Source organism: Macrotis lagotis, chromosome X (assembly GCF_037893015.1).
Source record: "Macrotis lagotis isolate mMagLag1 chromosome X, bilby.v1.9.chrom.fasta, whole genome shotgun sequence".
In the NCBI taxonomy this organism is placed as follows: Eukaryota; Metazoa; Chordata; class Mammalia; order Peramelemorphia; family Peramelidae; genus Macrotis; species Macrotis lagotis.
The window spans coordinates 224576332-224597256 of record NC_133666.1 but is presented as its reverse complement, the minus strand read 5'-3'; the positions used below and the strand labels follow the sequence as shown (position 1 = coordinate 224597256).

Here is a 20925-nt window from a genome sequence, read left to right as displayed (position 1 = left end):
AAATCTCTCAGCACACTCTCTCAACTTGGGACCCTTGCCTATTAACTTTATTGAGAAAATTGAGGGCATTTATCATCTGCTCCCCCTTTGATATATGCCTGTTGGGATCACCCTCTTCTTGCCAGGTCCAGTTAATCAGCACAGTGTCAGCACAAAATAGGTGCTTAATCAAATGCTGACTGACCAGGTGACCTATTATATCCTGAGTTAGGGAGTATATGGGGGGTAATAACATTGATAAGCAGCATATATCTGTCTAAGAGTCAATATGGTAGAATGAATTGAGATCTGAACTCAAAATCAGGAAGCTCCCCAATTCAAGTCTTGCCTTTAGTGCCTACTCATTGTGTTACCCTGGATTAAGTCATTTAATTTTCCAGTAACAAAAACAAAAAAAATAATAATATCATTTTAAAGTTTATAAAAATATTTTATGAATGTTATCTCGATTTATCCTTACCATAGCCAGGAGGTAGCTTCTATTATTATCACCTTTTTACAGAAAACCTGGAGGCAGACATCAAAGTGTTTTTCCCAGGATCACCTAGTTAAAAAATGCCTGATTCAGGATTTGAACCCAGGTCCGACTGCAGGTTCTCATTTACTCCTCTATATCACCAATGCTTGAGGAAGGCCTCATAAGATTTTAAATTTTAGGGAAAGTGTTGATCTGCATTAGTTAAGGACTTTCCTAATGAGGAATGTCCCATGCCATTGAAATCATGTATCTAGTTCATAAAAAGATATGTGGGGGCGGCTAGGTGGCGTAGTGGATAAAGCACCGGCCCTGGAGTCAGGAGTACCTGGGTTCAAATCCGGTCTCAGACACTTAATAATTACCTAGCTGTGTGGCCTTGGGCAAGCCACTTAACCCCATTTGCCTTGCAAAAACCTAAAAAAAAAAGCAAAAAAAAAATATGTGACCTGGATCATTACTAATCATTTCATATAACCTGAGATCTTACAGGAGCTAAAGCATGGGCTGTATTACTTCTATTATCTCCAGATGATATTGGGACGTGCTTGCTTTGATCAGGTTGTAGAGTTCATTTTTACAGGACAAAGATTTGAATGTTCCAGGGATATCTTGACTTATTCTGATTTTGAAAAGAAGATACTAATGAGGATATACAGGTTCATAGCATCAGAAATGTCTTTGGGTTGCCTTTCACATCCCTTCAGTTGCAAAGTCTTATGAACTGTATTATTTCAATAGCTAGTATCCTTCTTATGGGACATTACAGTGTATCTGTTTTGTATTTTCCTTTGGAAATTTTGTTTCTCCCTTCTCTCCCACCCTACCTCCAGTTAAATCTAAGTTCCTTGAAGACAAGAGTATTTTTTTTGGGGGGGGTTATCTTTATATTCCAACATCTACCATAGTGCTTGTCATGTAATAAATGCCCCATGAATGTTGACTAAATAAATTCATGAATTGTCCAATTTTCTTATTTTGCACAAAAGGAAACTGGAAAAATTATTTATTTACAAAATTACTTTAAAATGTACACTTAATACTTTATAATTACATAGAAAATTTACTTTAAATTTAAATGAAGTTCAAGTTTAGTTTAGGATAAGTATTGTGTTTTCCCCTGTTTGTTTAAGAAAGAAGTTTGCTCTTGTTGAAATGGAAGAATGGGTGTTTTTAGATTATACTGTATTTCTTTGGTTTTATGTATTATCTTTGTTCTAGGTGACTCCTAAATCTGCCTTGTTAAAATGCCATCCCTTTTTTAGCCATCCAATACACACACATTATTCAAAGGAGATAATAAATGCATGAATGATTAAATTTTTTATTTTAAAAAATCTGTAATCCTTGATTCAAATCATGAAACTCTGTGTGTGTGTATACATACATACATACATATATATATATTATAATGTCTGTGTGGTTACAAATATATGTGTATATATTTATATATATTTTTATATATATATATATATATATATATATATATATATATATATATATATATATATATATGAGAAGAGAGAAAATTGCAAGACATTAGAGGTCATTTGGTAGGCTTTTCCAAGATAGGTATCCTTAAAATAAACCAGTCACATGCAACTTTTTATTTCTTTAGGAAATATATAACTGTTCCAATTTACAAAACTATGATTTATTCTTCGTCTTTTTTTCCTTTCTATCCTAGGTTGGGTTTTATTCTACTGCCTTTCGACTTACCAATATCAATAGTGGCACAAGCTTAGCTATTATATCCAGGAGAGGTACTTATGGTTCTGTTACTGTTACCTGGAGCTCTGGCTATCCCTCTAATTTAGAAATTCCTGAGTTTGTTGACATAGGGGACATTACACCAAAATTTGGTAAGTATAATTTTTAAAGATTCAAATATATAAAACTTAGGTGTTGGGACTGAATTGAGTGGCTACTACCAGGTTACAGTCTGATGTGGTGTTAGAGAACCTATTTGGGGTCAAGGGTACACCAGACTACTTAATGCAAATGATGAGTTCTGTTTTACTGTTTTTGGGAAAGGCTGCTTGCACTAATAATGGACTTGTCCTTTCCATGGCTAATCCCTCTACTTGTGTTCTTGAATCCTTCTTTTGGAAACTTTCTCCAACCAGCTATCATTTTCTATTAATCCATATCTACTGATCCCTTCTGTGTTGTGCTCCTATCTCACCTGTCCTAAAGAGAACAAAGCAAAACTTGCATGCTATCTTGCTTTCCCCAATAGCTGCCTTTCCCTGCCTGGTGCCCACACAGTTGTCTATTCTCACCAGGGACACTTCTAAAAGTGAAATCATTTTCTGGTTTCTTATCCTATGTTTTACTGAAATTATCAATGATCTCAATTGCTAAATCCCATGGCCTTCTCTGAGCTAACATTTATATGTGGAGCATTGGGCTCTCATTTGTTCCTTCCAACTCCAACATTTAGATGGGATTATTATTTCCATTTTACAGAAGAGAAAACTGGGGCAAATTTGAATGATGTGTCCAGTATGACCCAGAGATTAAATCTCTGAGGCTGTCTCTGAATTTGGTTCTTGACTCCAGGTCCAGGGCTGTATCCTTGGGGTACCATTTGTTCATTTCTCCCTCCTGGATTCTTTCTCCTCCCTTGATCTCCCTGAAACTCCTGGTTCTCCTTCAACCTGCCTAACCACCCTAACCTCTCTCCTTAATTTAAATTCTATGACTTTTTAACTGCCTGTTGAATAGATCTATCTGAAGGTCCTGGCAGCATTTCAAATCCCACATGTTCAAAGTGAAACCTTTTATCCTTCTCTCTTCTCCCCAATACCATTGCTTTAGATGTGCTTGCTTGAAATCATAGGAGCATTAGGACAGCAAGAAAATCAGGTGGTAAATAAAGTAGCATTTTTATGGAATGGTGTTAAACTCAGTTTACAGCAGTGGAGGATTCTTGTGAAAAAGCAGCCAATAGGGAAATCTGATATCACTGGATGTTTCAAGAGGGATTTCAGAGAACCTCTTCAGGGTGTTGTTGTTCAATCACAATCAATCATTATAATTATCAACCCTTAGTAATCCCATTTTGGGGTTTTCTTGATGAAGATACTCAAATGATCTGCCATTTCCTTCTCTAGAGGATCCATTTTTGTCAGGTAGAGGTTAAATGACTTACTCAGGATCATACAGCTAGAAAGTGCCTGAGGCTGGATTTGAATTCATTTGTTCCTGATTTCAAACCTTAGGCTCTATCCACCAAGCCACTAGCTGTCTCCCTCATCTGAGTACTATATAACTTGGGCAATTACAGATTAAAGACCTTCTGGCCAGCTAGGTTCAAGACTTGAGTAGGTGTTGATAATTTTGCTTCCTGGATCAGACTGCTTGCCATTATTGTAACTGGATGGTTGGAAAGAATCTTTTGATCCCTCTGTCTTTCTATATAAAATTTTAAAATTCCCTGCTTGGTATTATCATGAAATCTGCCTTTTCCAAGATTTTCTATGTTTCATTAGGGCATCCTTCAGGTTCATGATATTATAATTATTTTTAATTCTTTCCTGTATTTTATCCCATCCTCCACCCTCAGTATTTAGTCTGTTCCAAGTCCTGTTGATTCTGCCTCCAAGTATTTATCTTTCATCTATATAATATTGCCCCTGTTCTTACTACCAACCCAGTTCAAGATCCTATCACATTTTGTTTTATTTTAATAGTCTCCTAATTGGTATCCCACACTCTATCTACCCCTCTCTAGTCAATACCAATTAGGAGGCTGTTAAGAGCTCCTGTGCTACATCATGTAGATTTTTTTGGTATATATATTCCTAAACTTAAACATGAAATTATAATTGTCAAAATCCCCCAATTTATTTATGTATACCTGATAAGAAAAAAATGAAACTTTCCAAAAAGGGTTTCCAAAAGAAAATCCAATCCTTTTCTTCAGGCATTCATCACCAGCAGCCTTAGAAATCTTTCCCCATGGAGCTTGTAGACTACAACACCCTGTCCACCAAAGGACTTCCCTATGAGAGTTGCCATTCTGTCATGAGAGCTTCACCTCTTATTTGCCCCCTTCCTATTGGTAACAAGACTTTTGGGAAATACAAGGAAATTAAAATAAACCATGCTCTCATTTGACATAGTGAGGAATGAGTATATTTGTACTTAAATTAACTGAAAATTCCTATCATTCCTCATTGTGCATGTATAGGCATATATATATGATTTTAACAGAGATGTAATTTTAATTTCCTTAGTTGGTAAACTGTGACCATAATTTGCATGTGTCAGTATCACTCCCCAAACCCAGTCATACACACTTGATTCTCATTGTGACTAGAAGCTCTGCAGCAGGGGTTTTTGAACCAAGGTTTATGAACTTGTTTTTAAATATTTGGATAAATACTTTTCAATATAATTGGCTTCCTTGGCAACACTGTGTATTTTATTTTGTGTATTTAAAAACATTATTCTAGGAAGAATACCAGACTGCCAAAGAAGCCTATAAGGCAAAAAAAATTAGACTGAATCTGTCTCCAACTGAGCTCTTAAAGCTGATTACTAAATTTTCAGTGTGGTATTTTATACCTTGGAAGGTATTTTATACCTTGGAAATTGGCAAATGTTACAAGTTAGAATTTGATTTATTGTTTTGTTGATTGTCTAGACTTACAGAGAAAATGCTAATAATGAGTATTAATTTTAAAAGTGTGTGTGTGTGCATGCACACTTTTTTTTTTAATGGAGAACTGATTGTTAAACACTTAATAGCACCTCCCTGTTTAAAGGTCAGGATTATTCCTGTTATTATACTTCACTCCATAACCCAAAATGCAAGATTTTATCACACTATTCTCACTCACAGTATCCTATCTGTACAGACATTACAACATTGTACAGACAATTTAAAGCATAAATATATTATTTTTATTCTTTGCTGAGTGAAAGGTTCTGAAGAAATCCTTTACAGATCCATCATTTCATCAATTTAGCTCTTTTTTATTTTTCCATGTCTCTTGCTTGTTTTTATCATCTGTCAGTCCTCCATAATGTCTCTTCCAAATGAACTTAACTGACTTCTTACTTATTTTGTTTTTTGATATCATGAGCATAGCAGATTCTCACTTTGGCTGTCCATCTGTTACCTTTAATTCTTGTCATGTGCTGGCCCATATTCTTTTTCAGTTTTACATGTTATTGATATACCTCTTCACAATGTTAATATGAATTCATTTTTTAATGAAAAATTGACTATTCACCTCTCTTGTTTTTCATATTCCTTTCCAGGAATTCTGACATTTTCTCATAGTGAGAAAAATAAAGAAGTTTCATTATCTGCTCTTCCTAGACCTGGTCGACCAGAGGCATTTATTATTCATTTATCAATACAGCAGAGTAGTACTCCTGGAGGAGCTCGTCTGAGGTAAATATAATTAAAACATATATAAGCAACTTTAATGGATATGAGGAATACAAAATATATGATGAGATATTTAATCTAAATCTATTTTTTCAGATGATAAAAGTTAAGGAATGACTTCCCTTGATAAATGTGTCTCTCAGTTTTAATGTAGGGCAGAAGTAGTATGTTCTAAAGATAACATGTTTCCTGAGTTTTTGTAGTTGTCTCTTCCATACTATCCTCTATTACCTGTGAAGTTCACAGTCATCTAGTCCTAAGAGTCTACATTAGGTGTCATATCCAGCTCCACTGAGAGAGTTGACAAGTGATCAGAGACCACACTGTCCTGCTCCTTTTCAAGCAAGAGAATTGGCCTGGGGTCATGTCTTCTCCCCCATCTCTAGCATACCAGAAACTAGAAGTTGCCAACTCAGCATTCTGCTTTTGAATGATTGCCAACTCCTAATAGAAAAAGAAGTTGCAGACTGAAATATTTCTCCCCATTTGAAACAGTTTTTTGAAATCAGAAGTGAGTCATAATAGTGAATTGATTTGAAAATATTGACACCTCCGGGTCCTTGGCAGCTCTGTGTGTAACAAAATGGCTTTTAAAAACTTATTTTCCAATTGACTTGTAATTTTAATTTTAAAATAGGGTCATTATACATGTATGCCAATTCCATGAAAGTCCTCCTCTGATATATCATTGTAGCATGCTCGTATGTGATCCTGGTTTCTCTGCTATATCTGTATCTGCATTAAACAATTAGAGTAGATGGAGGTGACTACAGTCTCTACTGAGCTGAAAAGTGCTTGGTATTTTTTATTCAGTGACCCATCTAGCTTAAATTTGGGGAAGCTGCAATAGGTTGGGGGTTACATTCACTCAAGAAGATGGTTTTTTAAGCCCCAATGAGTTGAACCTACCACAGCATGAAATCACATTCCTTTTGAAGTATAGTATGACTGACTATGAGGAAACTGGTTCATTCACAAATAGATCACAACCCAGAAGAATGTAGGGGAAGCTAAGTGGTAAGGTCAATAGAGCTCTGGACCTGTAGTCAGGAAGATATAAGTTCGAATCTGACCCCAGACACTATCAGTGTGTCTTTGGGCAAGTCACTTACCCTTTTAGTTTTAGTTTCCTCATTCTATAAATTGAGCTTGAGAAGGAAATGACAAGGCACTTTAGTACCTTTTCCAAGAAAACCCCAAATGAGGTCACAAAAAGTCTGAAATGACTGAACAACAACAACAACAACAGAGGAATATAATCATACTTTGAAAGAAGTTTAAGAGAAACCAAAATAGTAAGTTATCTCTATTTGATAATAAACATAGTAGAAGGAACATTGAAACCCATTTAAAGGGAATTATGACAATTTTAGACTTTGGTAGCATGACTTCCACAAATTAGGAGGACAGAGAAACATAGCCAAATTGGTATTCACTGACAACAATCTAATAATTTTTAATAACATTAAGCATTTTATGAATTTGGGAAAGGATGATCTAAGTTCTTTCTGGCTCTTACATCTATGATCCTGTGATTCTGTGAACCTTTTCACAATATTTATAGATCATATATATATATATATATATCTACATATACATATAAATATATATGTTGTGAAGCTCACAATTGTCTGGTCCTAAGAGTCTACATTAGGTGTCATATCCAGCTCCAAAGAGAGAGTTGACAAGGGATCAGAGACAGCACTCTCCTGCTCCTTTTCAAGCAAGAGAATTGGCCTGGGGTCATGTCTTCCTCCATCTCTGGCATACCGGAAACTAGAAATTGCCAACTTGGTATGCCACTTTTGAATGAATGATTGCCAATTCCTTATAGAAAAAGAAGCTCTATTTTATATATAGAGACCATAACTTATACACAAGAGGCTCATTCTTTCTGGAAACCACAGTTACCAAGACTTTTTCATTACTATCTATTTTGAATTACACTATGTTTTAGTGCATTCACATTATTAAAGTGCTTTGTATTTTGATGAAAAAGAATTGAAAAGAAGAAAGTACATGCAAATTTTGAAAAATAAAATTGAACCTGATCACCTCTCAGAAGGGAGGGTAACAATAGACATTATTGTAATTTAGTAATTTAGCAATTTTCAGTCATGTCCAACACTCTGTGACCCCATATAGGATTTTCTTGGCAGAGATACTGCAGTGGTTTGCCATTTCTTTCTCCAGCTTATTTTTCAGATGAGGAACCTAAATCAAACAGAATTAAGTGACTTGCCTCAGGTCACGTGACTAATAAGTATCTCAAGAAAATGAGATTCCTTCTTGATTCCAGACCCCATCCACTGTAGCACCTAGTTGGTATGATTATAGTCAAGGGAAAGAATATGGTGTCATATTTTATGTGTGCTCTGATTCTTCATTTACCTGAAAAATACATGTATGGCTCTTCTGGTTATAGAATCCAAAAAGACAGAGAAGAGAGAATGCTAACTTTGTATTTTATAGGATTTTTTGCCTATTAAGATCAGTATTTTCAAAAAACACATGTGAATGTGGCCTTTCTAATGGGTGTTAATATTAATTATACTTTCAATAAGACCTTATTGTCTTCCATCCCAATGAAAGGCACTCATGTTCTGGGAATTGACATACCATTGACATAGACCCTTCATTCTAGAATATTAAGGCCGTTAACCTCATCAACCTATATGTAGGATTTTTACTACTCTAAAGAGATCTTGTCAGGGGCGGCTAGGTGGCACGGTGGATAGAGCATCGGCCCTAGAATTAGGAGGACCTGAGTTTAAATCTGGCCTCAGACACTTAATAATTATCTAGCTGTGCGATCTTGGGCAAGTCACTTAACCCCATTGCCTTACAAAATCCCCCCAAAATAGACTGTGCCATTTTAAGAAACATACACATGAAATGTTAATTTTTTCAGAAGAGCTACTGCTTTTAACAACTAATGCTACCTTTGATGGAGTGCTATTCTTTTTCAGACCAGGATTTACTGTAGCTGAAATCGAGCCGATGGGAATCTTTCAGTTTTCTCTCATCTCAAGAGATATTACAATATCAGAAGATGCACAAATGGTGAGACTGAATGTACAGAGATTGTTTGGTTTCCATGGTGACTTTACTAAAGTGACTTATCAGACTACAGCAGGAAGTGCGAGACCTCTGGAAAATTTTGGGCCTGTTCAGAATGGAGAACTGATATTTAAAAAATCACAGACTGATATTGATTTTGAAATCACCATTATTGACAATCAGATTCCTGAGATGACAAAAGTTTTTTACATCAATCTGACTTCTGTAGAAATAAAAGGTTTGCAACTGTTTCATGCTAATTGGAAACCACGTTTAAATCCAGATTTCAGTGTTGCAGTTATTACTATATTAGACAATGATGGTCTGAGTGTGATTGATGCTGCTGTCCCTTTGATGACTACTACTTTCCCTAAGGTTACTGATGCTGTTGTTGCATCTCACACTGTTGTCACTCCCCCTGAAACCATCAAGACTACTGCCATAGCCCAGACAACTGAAATTATTACCTTTGTTCCTGAAGCAACTGGCATTGTCATTCTCACAAATGGAGCAATTGTGCCTGGGAAACCTGATGTGGTCACTGCCACTGATGTTTCTGTTAAAGGAATATTTAGTCTTGGGCCACCCATCATTTATGTTGAAGAAGATATGAAGGATGGCACACTTGCTACTGTAGAGATTCTTGTCCGAAGGACGAGTGGGTTCACTGGTAATGTCAGCATAGCTGTTAAAACCTATGGGGGAATAAGTGCTCAGAGAAAAACTGATGAATTTCCTTTTCAAGATGACTATGGAATTTCTAACCTTACATGGGCCAATGAAGGTGAAGATTTTATAGAGAATTCTTTCATTCTTACATTTCTGGATGGAGAAAGAGAAAATAAAATTTATGTTCAAATCGTGGATGATAATGAGCCAGAGGGACAAGAATTCTTTTATGTTTTTCTCACCAACCCCCAAGGTGGAGCTCAGATTATAAAAGGAAGGGATGACATTGGATATGCAGCTTTTGCAACTATCATTATTAAAGGTATTTTTGTCGTTGTTTGTTTGATGATGGTGAAAAAATGATTTACCTTAATACAGAATTTGGTACAAGAAAGCCTGCTTTAAGCTGTCTCTGAGGGAAGCCTTCTTGAGGTGTCCAGATACCATCATTAGAGCAATTTGTCACCAATAACATGAATGCTGACATCATTAAGTACAGCTCCAGGGGATTATTTAATGTGAACCCTAATTATAAAGTCACTCACATACTCTATAGCATATAAATAATAGATCTGGACAAAATCTTGTACTACTTGTTTACCTCCCTTCCTTCTAGATGAACTCAAACAATCACAGGTAATCTATCTTGATTTAACTGCTTGATACCCTTCAAAAGGAATTAAATCTGACATACTTTCTTAATAAGGTGATTAGTTACTAGTTTTTTTTTATAAATCCTTGTGGGATTATAGTGATTGTAAAATCATTTCTGAAATTGCTTATTTTTATTTATAATATTTATGACAATATCATTGTTGGATTAATTAAACATCTTTTATGTTCAGTGCATTGGGATGGGGGGGTTGCAAAAATCTATTAAGATTTCTCTCTTACCCTCTGGGAGCTTACAATGGACAGTAGAGGATAATAAAAATATTCTGATAACCATGATATACTTTGAGACGATAATTTCTAAGTTCTCTAAGATCATTAATTGCAGAGAAGTTACTAGTTTATATAAAGAGAGGAGTTTTTTTTCTCATAGGGAGATCCCTATGTCATAGAAACCATAGTTTCAGATAAAAAAAAATTACTTGGTTATGAAACAGACCCTATTTAAAAATGCTGTACCTTTCCTTTTATGAATTAATTTAATTTTTTAAACTGATAATTTATCCAATTTATTTAGTTTAAATACTTTTGTGTAATATTTTTCACTTGATTCTATGCCCACTGGCTTAGTGATATTTATGTTAAGAGGTTTGTTTCATATCATATATTGGGAAAGATCAAGAGATTTTAGAACCGTTCCTGTCTTCTCTCTGCCATCTTGGCCAGAAGTTGGTTTAATGATATTTAGAGACCTAAATCAAATATATTATTTGTGTTAGAGAATAAAATGCGTTGTAATTGATCTACAGTTTAATTTTTGTACAATTATTATGCCCCTCTGGCACAACCACCCAATTAGAAATTGACGCTTTGAGTAGGCTTTTTTGAGCAATGAATTATCAAAGCTTTAGGTCCCATATAAATTGTGACTTGTATCACTTATTTCATTCCGCTTGTTGAATGGTGGACTGAAAGTTTTTCCTTTAAACTAATATGTCATTACAATGTATAATTTACCTTTTAGGGAATGATCTTCAAAATGGTATTGTAGGATTCACTGAAGATTCACAGAGTGGACTGGTCCTGGATGAAGACTCCAATAAAAGAAATGTTTTCCTTACTGTCATAAGGCAACCAAACAGGTACAGATATATGTAAATATGTGTGTGTGTGTGTGTGTGTGTGTGTGTGTGTGTATACACACACACATTGGAAGGATATAACATATTTTTTCCCTTCAGGTTCTAATATATTTTGATTAAAATAAAGGAGACAGAATGAAATATTATTGGAAAAACTGCCATGTAATTCCATAATATCCCATATCTGTACTCTTTCTTTTTTGTTATTTAATATCTTTGCATTACTTTATACATAGTATATAATATAGTGTATATAATTTATAGATATTTAATTTAACAATATATAATTTAATTAACTGTTTTTATTTTCTTTTGAAAGTACTTCTATATCTGAATTTTACTTCTGGTTCTGTATTTAACTAGCATTGTGAGTTTGGACAGATTACTTTTTTCCTAGGTTTTAGGCTTCTCATATATAAAATGATGAAATTGAGCCAGATAAATTTTTCCTATAAAATGGGTATAACTATCTTACTTTTTCATAGATTAGTGAGGATTACAAGATAAAGTATGCTAAACAATTTTGTAAATTGTAAAGCAGATTTATTCTACATAAATTGTAATTATGGTTATACTTTAGCATAATCTGTAATTATATACCATTTTTATTATCTAAGCATTTCACTATGTTCTTCATATGACTAATAAAAACATAGTGAAATGTTTAGATAATAAAAATGATATATAATTAGGCACCTCAATTTTATACTTTGATTTAATGTGATTTAAATGATTTGACTTTGTCCACAGGGTTTTTGAGGATGTCAGAATCTTTTGGCGAGTCACCTTTAACAAAACAGATGTCATATTTGAGAAAGCTGGAGTAGACTTACGTGATGTACTATTGTCTGTATCAGGCTTCACAACTTCTATAGCAGGCCAGACAAAGTGCCTTATCTCCATTGAACTCAAACCAGATAAGGTAAGAAGAAAACTGAATTATACTCTACTATTTATGATGATCCTTTACAAAGAGTGAGATTAAGTCATTTTATTTGAAGCAAATATACTCATTCAACAAACATTTATAAAGTATCTTCTATGTTTTTGGGAGGGGCATGCAAAGACAAAATTTCAAGAATCCTTTCCCTCAAGCATCTTTATGTAGAGGGAATCAAAATGTAAACATATAAATATGTACAAAATATTTGCAAAGTATGGTTTGAGAGGCAAGACATTGGCAGCTGAGAAAAATCCCCAAAGTTCTCAAGTAGAAGTAGTATTTGAATGGAGCTGTAAAGGAAACTAGGAGGTTTTAATATTGGCAGATTACGATATGATACAGGCAGGAAGGCAGCATGTGCATAGACACAGAGATGGAAGAGAAAATGTGAGTGGGAAGCTTCAAGACATCCAATTTCACTGATCCTTTAGAGAGTATATAAAGTAGAATAATAGATAAGTAGACTAAAGTAGAATAGTAGATAAGCCTTGAAATATCGGTTGGAGCCGGATTGTAAAAGGCTTTAACTGTCAAACAATGGAGTTCATATTTTAGGAAGGAAAGGAATAAGCCTTTGTATAATACCAACCATTTGGCAACCACTGTGCTAAGAACTTTTAAAATATAATCTTATTTATATCTTTCTGTGAGCACCTACCTGTGAAGTAGGTGCTATTATTCTCCCCAACTTACAGTTGAGGAAACTGATGCAAACAGCAGTAAAGTGATTTACTTATAGTCACATAATTTTAAGTATCTGTAGTCAGTTTTGAATTCATATCTTCCTGATCCTAGGTCTAGCTCTATTACCTGAACCTCCCTTCCCACCCCAATTACCACTTGGAGATAATATCCACTTCATTTTTCCTTTTTTCAAGATTTTGGTTTTAGAATTTGTCATATATTCTTTTATAGGTATATTTAAGTTATAGGTTTTTCTTTAGCTGTTTCTAGATATTTTTTGACATACCTTCCAGCCTTAGGCTAGTTGTCAGAGGGAAGATGATCCCTTCAGAGTTACCTCAGGCAAAGTTTCACTTGATTCCTTTTCTCCAAACCCCTGACTGACTATAGGAGATTTTTTTAATTGTCTTTATCTTAAGTCTGAAATTTCCTCTATGCCTCAACAATTATTAGAAGAGAAATTTAGATTTTAATCTTTAAAAAATGGAAGGAAAAAAACATTCTTATACAGTAGTTTTCATTATTTTTACCCAGAAGTAAGTATAAACTGCAAGGAAGGAAACCAGCCTGTAATATCTGAATCCCAATTGGGAATGGGAAATCCTGGAAATTACATAATTTGCCTACCCCTCATAAAGTGTTTCAGTCACATTTAGAAGTTGAGAGAGGTTCATAGAAGACAGGTAGTTGTGTTTCCCTATCACACCTCATGTTTATTTTATACCCACAATGGTTAGAAAGATTGAAAGATTTCTCCTGTTTTGTTCCTGATTGTATGTTGCCACTCAGCAGTACTTTGTTCTCTTCTGAGAGTTCTTCTAGATTGTAACATCTTCCTTTGAAGTAAGGTTTTATGAATGATGTTTAATAAAGTAACTGTATAACCACCATCATAATGAGAAACGTTTTTCCTGGAGAACAAAGATACAAGATTATATCTGAGACAGAAATCCTTATTTAAACAAAAAGCAAGAGTGCTTATGCACTGTGGACATCAATTAGTCATAAATATTCTCCTTCCCCTGTGCTTCTGTTTTATCTACAAGGGGAATTGAGATTTTTTTAACAACTGGAGAGGCCACAAGCAAAATATCAGCAGGCACTTGAACAGCAAGGAAAGTAAAATTAAAAATTAAAAAGAATAAATATTTATTTAGACAAGTTCTACTCCCAACTGCAGACTAACACTGACCTGCCAGTAGGTGTGCCTTTTGGTGAGGCTAGAGAATTTTTGGTAGTGTTTCAAAAGACGATCGATGCCTGGGAACCCAGGAACAGAAATAAAAATACATAGAGCACACTAAGAGCACACCAGGTTTCCCTCTCCCCCATTCTTTTTGTCAAGAGCTTGAATAATGCCTTGCCATAGTAAGTACTTAATAAATGCTGATTGCTTAAAAAAAATGCTGGTTGACTCCACGTGGAGTTGTTATTAAGTATGACCTTGACATGCCAGTAAAATGTTTCACTTATAAGGTCTACATAGTTTCTTCCAGACTCATAAATACCTTGTGATTTAGATTTCACCCTGCCTCATTGCCCCCAGAGCAAACATAGTTTGGGAATTTCTGATCTTTGCTAATTTTTGTGCTATATAATGCTGAACTACACCATCAAATGGATGATTAGGTAATAGAAGCTGGGTTAGCTTGGTTACTATGGGCTAGGATTTTAGATTAAATGATAATTTTTGATCATGAACTGCGAAATGAGTCAACACTAGATGATGAGTTTGAATCCAATTATCCCTTGGAAAATGACTTTCATTAGATAATTTAGAGGGGAAATATAATAACAGACAAATTCTCATCAAGATTCTAGATATTCTGTATTTAGAAGATTGTTGGTAAAATTATGATACTTACTGATATGATTTTACATCTCAGAAGGAACATTTCAAAAGAAAAATAAATGTGTTTTTGATTAATGGGTATAAAGTATGTAGACATGTAAGCACATCAAAGAGAAACCAATTATATTTATGATTGGTTCTATCTTTATTCCAGGGCCTCAAGAGTTGTTATATACTTATTTATAGGTATAAATTTTTAAAATGACACTTCTGGATAATGATTGTATTGCTAGGAATAACATGGTATCTTAATAATTGATGATAATATGTAAAACTAACATCCATATCACTATAATTTGTTAAGAACAGATTTATGGGATAAAGAAAAATGAAATAATAACAACAGAAGGCTTTTGTTCTTATTCCTTGGCAGAAATCTCAGTTTGAAATGCATTTTTTTGTGGAGCTCTATGAAGCAAGCACAGGAGCAGCAATAAACAGCAGTGCCAGATTTGCCCAGATAAAACTACTGAAAAGTGATGGAACTCATAGCTTCATCTATTTTTTAGTGGGGTCTCGGTTAGCAGTAGCTAATAAGAAGGCCACTTTAATCAGTCTGCAAGTAGCTCGAGATTTTAATACAGCACTAATGGTGTGTGTTAACTTCAGTACACAGGTAAGAATGATGATATACATATAGATGTAAATATATATATATATATTCATGCATATATACACATATGTAAAATGTTATGTATATATTCATACATATATGTAAAAGTGTTTTAGTGTATCTATAACAGTTTTAATGTAGTTAGGTATCATGTTTTTATTTTTTTCTAAAAGAAGATAATAGTATTCAGATTGCTTTCAATTTTTGTACTCTTCCTTATAATCACTTCATTTTTCATTTCCATATCAACATGTATCAACTCTTAAAATGCATATTTGTGCTTTTTTCCTTTTCTAAGTAGATTATATGTTGTAGTATTTTTGCATAAATCTATTCTTGAAAATAACTATAAAGTTTCTCGAAAATAATTAGAAAGTTTTGGTGAGGTGTATTGCTTTTTAAATTTGATTGAGTTAATAATTTACCAAAGAAATCATTTGTCTATGAAATTTCTAAGCATTAACCAACCTGTAATGTTCAATATCATAATTGTATCATTTCCTTCTCCATTACATTCCATTATTTTACCTGATTCAGGAGGCTCTTGGACCACTGTTGTAGATGGTAGTGGTCAAGTTTGGCATCACTTCAACATATGATGTAGAGTAATCACTTGATTTCACAAGATCTTTGTTTGAACCTTCCTTTGTTTTGACACTTCCCATATATTTCTTTTTTTAAAATTTATTTATTTATTTTGAATTTTACAATTTTTCCCCTAATCTCGTTTCCCTTCCCCTACCCTGTCATTCCCATAACTTTCTATAGGTCTCAATCTCTAAACTGGGTCTTCTTTGTAAGTTTTAGTTTTTCGAGATTTCTCAAAGAAAGTAATAGCAAAGAGAATCAGCTGGCCAGAGTGAAGGTACACATTACAGCCTAGGATGACAGGTCCTTCCATGGCTTGATAGCCATTGGGCATCTCAACCTATGTTCCTGAATTTCACATTACCCAGCAGACATCCAAGATCTTACATCTTCTTGATATTAATGTATTGTTAATGATGAGATGCAGCATTGTAGCATGGAGAGAGTTTGGGACTTGGTCTAAGGGAAAAAGTACCAACTCAGAAGCTTACTAGTTACGTGAGTAAATTCACTTAACCTTTCCATGACTAAGTTTCCTTTTTCTATAACATGATGTGAGTTGACTTGATGGGCTCTAAAATCTCTTACAACTTAGGATGTGATGATACGTACATGGAGGACAGTACTGGCTTTAAATCTGGATGGTACAAGGAAATGCTAGCTTGTGTATCCCACATATAAATGAAGTGCAGGAGTGACCAAAAGAATATGTAGGAGTGGTCAAGCCAGGATCATCATGATCATAGGGCAGTGTTATGGAAGAACTCCATATCATTATGGAGGAATAAGTAGGAACCTGTGTTAGGAGTTAAGAAGAAGAGCAGAGCTGAGGACTGAGGTTTGTGTGATAGTGAAGAAGGTTTTATTGTTTTCAAGAATCCTATCCAATCATTCTCCAGACCTTAGTCTGAATGTCTAAGGAATGCTAGAGAGTTGATAGGTCCAGTTGTAGGGCAAAATGGTTTCTGACTTTTTGTGGAAGTACTGTTTGAAGATGTCTGCAGTCAAACTTTGTTCTAGGCACTGTGCTAAGCACCAGAGAAGGAAAAAAAAACCAGTCCCTATATCAGGGGTGGGGAACTTTTTTTTTCTGCCAAGGACCAAAACTTCAAAATTAGCTTACTAGTTGACTAAATATTTAATTAATTAACTCCTGAAAAGCTCCTAGGTTTATTGAATTTCTGATCGCGCCTGTGATTGCTTTGGCAGCACCAGGTCAAATGACTTCATAGTCCATAGAGCTTGGGCCAGTTTTTCCTAACCCCTGCCCCAGGTGTTGAAGTGAATAGACCCCCATGTCAGGAAGGACTCCTCTTCCTGAGTTCAAATCTTGCTTCATACACTTAACAGCCATGTGACCTTGGGCAAGTCACTTCACCTGATTACTTCAAATTCCTCATCTGTAAAATAAGGTGGGGAAGGAAGTAGTGAACCACTCTAGTATCTTTGCCAAGAAAACCCCAAATGGAGTCACAGAATCAGACATGACTGAAAAACTACTGAAAACAAGCTCTCAAGGAGCTCACCATCTTGTGAGGGAGACAACATGCAAACAATTATGTATGGACAAAACACAAAGTTTGAAACTGTACCCTCTGTCTTCAACCGTTCAATCCCACAGATTCCATTTGAAGGAAAAGGATTGGAAATAATAGAGGAGGATAGAAAGAGGTAATATTAGGAATTCTACAGAAAATGTTTTTTTTCTATAGTAAAAGAATAATTAAAATTTGAGTCATCAACAGGATTAGAATGCTATTTCTTATAGTTTCTCTCTACCTCAAGTCTGTCATATCTTGTTTAATTCTGCCCTGGCTACATGTTCCTGAGGATCTTCAAGGGCAATGTCTCATACATAGCACATACAACCATGACCCAGCCTGGAATGCCCCAAGGTATTTAATTTATGGGAGTGATAATGCATTTCCTTGAATTTCTAGTTTACCTTCTTCCTTTACTGTAATTAAAAATTTTGATGGAAGAGTGCCCAAGTCTGAAGACCATTTTTGAAATTTGAAGAGAGAGAAGAGATCATAGAGACTTTAATGAAAATATAAACTTCATGCCATTTCTATAGTGTCTGATTTTATAGCCTTGGCTTCATTTATATCACTCTGGTATGCTTCCTTTCTTTCTTCCTTTTCCTGAACATATGACTGGAAGGAACAAACACTTCTCTTTCTGTAATTAGAAAAGGTGACATCTTAATTATTCTTTTGATATTTGTCCTTCATTCTTGAAGAAGACCGTGATCATTAGAGAGATGAATTGGATTTGAGTGAGGGGATTTCTGTGCTAAGTCACCAGCCTCACTTTCTTTTCCAGAGCAATCTGGGAGTAGTGGCCAAATATGAATCAGGATACTAGAGATGGCCCAAGATGTGAGGCAATCAGGGTTAAATGACTTGTCCAGGGCTATACAACTACTGGGTGTCAAGTATCTGAGTCTGGATTTGGACTGAGTTCCTTATGATTTCAGGGCCAGTGCTGTATCCATTATACCACTTGGCTACTCACAACAACATTAGTAAATACACAGTGGACATCTAGGTAAATATCCTAGGTAAACCAAATTTCATAGGCAACAAAAAAATACTGCTCCTCTCTGATATAAATTTCTTTTAATTAAGATAAACAAACTTTGATAGAGGACACAGAAAGATAGAACAGTGAGCCTGAAGTCAGAAGACCTAAGTTCAGATCCAACCTCAGACATTTATGGCTTGTGTGACCCGGACAAGGGCTCCATTTGTTTCAGTTTCTTCATCTGTGAAGTGGGGACAATAATAACACTTCCCTCCTGGGGTGTAGGTGGGATCAAATGAGATAATGATGGTGGAGACAGTGCTTGGCACATAGTAAATGCTCTTTAAATGCTATTATTATTATTATTATTGTTATTCCAGAAGAAAACTTTCATCTTTACCATTTAAACTATCACTGATATCACCATTTCCTCCAAAAGCTTAAAAATTGTAAAAAATTTCCATATCATGGAGACCAAGCGCAGAAATATCCTTGGTCTGCAAAAATTTAGTTTTTCTTTTTGTTTCCTAAGGACAAAGATGCACTATCCAAAGTCAAAAGCAGGTAGTAATCAAACTAATTTGTATAACACTTTTGAGGATAATACAAGATGACAAGACCAATGTCATTTCATAAAATTGCAAAAAAGAGTAGTGATGGGGCGGCTAGGTGGCGTAGTGGATAAAGCACCGGCCTTGGAGTCAGGAGTACCTGGGTTCAAATCCGGTCTTAGACACTTAATAATTACCTAGCTGTGTGGCCTTGGGCAAGCTACTTAACCCCATTTGCCTTGCAAAAACTTAAAAAAAAGAGTAGTGAAAGCAATATAAGTCTATGAAAAACTTGTAAGACAATCACATACTGTTATTAGAGTATTCAAAGATGAAACTGGCAGGAGGACAACAATGGGATGTAACTAATTTCCTAACTAATATCCTAATAACCTGTTTTCATCATCACTGACAAAGAAACTATCATATTTGGACCTTGAAACAATGGCCCTTAATATAATATATATGAAGAAAAACTGAAATAACTCTTAAGTAAATGAAACTGGAGAAAGTCATGTATATACTAAATGAATTCATCTAGCAGCTTTCAAAATATTGAATTTATAAGGTATTTCAGGGAAAAGGAGAGAATGAAAAGATGGGGGTAAAGTAAAAAAATGATATGATTGCCTCACAAAGATGATCAAGAGAACATTCTCTCATAGTTTAAATACTGGACTTGGAATATTCAAGTTCAAATTCTACCTCAGACACATATTAACTATTTGCGCAAATCATCTGCCCTCTCTGTGGCTTAGTTTCCTTTTCAGTAAAATACTGGGAGTTGCACCTGATGGTCTCTGAAATCACTTCCAGCTCTGAATCTATAATGCTATGATCTGCAACTGGTGGACAGTTCTGGAGAAAGGTAGTTGCATCCCATATGTAAATCAAAGAGCAAAGTCAGAATGTTTCAGTATCTTCATCTCTTAAATGGGGATAACAACAACAACACCAACATTTTAGGATTGTTGTGAGGATGCAGTGAGATCATAAATACTTTGTTAACCTTAAAACACTAGATAGATGTAAGTTGTTATTATTATCACATTATTCTAGTCCAAGTGATTACTTTCTCTGTAATGGATAATCTTAAATAGTTGCTGAAAATCCTGTCAAATGATTTGTTTGGGAGGGAAAGAGGCAGGGAAGGATGAGGGAGACTGGAAATCAGTCTTGTTAAATTGATCCTATATCATTACCTTGAGAAAATATTGTGGGGAAAGGAGAACTGGACTTGTAGTCAGATGAAATGATAAAGCTTATAGTCTACAGTTGTAGTCGTATAAAAAGACCTGAAGGAAGAAGACCAGAGATACTGTAGATGGATACTTTGTTGAGACAGAGACAAGAAATTATGAAGGCTGAGAAGATGTGGATGACTTGATCTGTAGTATCATAGGTAATACCCGTATGAGGGGAAGGAGAAGGGAATCTGAGCATCATGTACATGTCTATATCCCAAGCACTGTGATAAACTCTTCACAAATATTTTCTCATTTTTATCTTCATAACAACCCTTCAAGGTAATATTAATATCCTCATTTTACAAATGAGGAAACAGAAGCAGGCAGGATCATATAGCTAGGTAAATACCTGAGGCTGTATTGAACACAGATCTTCCTGACTCCAGGTCTACCACCATATCCACTGTATCCTCTTAACTAGCAACCTCAGATGAGATCCATTAACATTGAAGAGTTACCCTTTGGGATTATGGAATGGTCATCTGGTTCATTTTCTTGTATTTAATCAGGGCGATATTCAAATTCACTTCAAACATTAATTCAAAATTCTAGCTTCATG

General features: G+C 34.9%; 1 protein-coding gene across 4 annotated transcripts in view; it reads left to right on the top strand.

Moving 5' to 3' along the window:
• LOC141502675 (adhesion G-protein coupled receptor V1-like) overlaps positions 1-20925 on the top strand; it is a 456940-nt gene that overhangs the window by 267293 nt on the left and 168722 nt on the right. For all 4 annotated transcript variants that reach the window (XM_074207517.1, XM_074207518.1, XM_074207514.1 and 1 more), the window contains 6 exons: positions 2163-2337; positions 5747-5882; positions 8849-9930; positions 11245-11362; positions 12113-12284; positions 15215-15457. In XM_074207517.1, the coding sequence (XP_074063618.1) occupies positions 2163-2337; positions 5747-5882; positions 8849-9930; positions 11245-11362; positions 12113-12284; positions 15215-15457 (1926 nt within the window). The remainder of the gene's footprint in view (positions 1-2162; positions 2338-5746; positions 5883-8848; positions 9931-11244; positions 11363-12112; positions 12285-15214; positions 15458-20925) is intronic.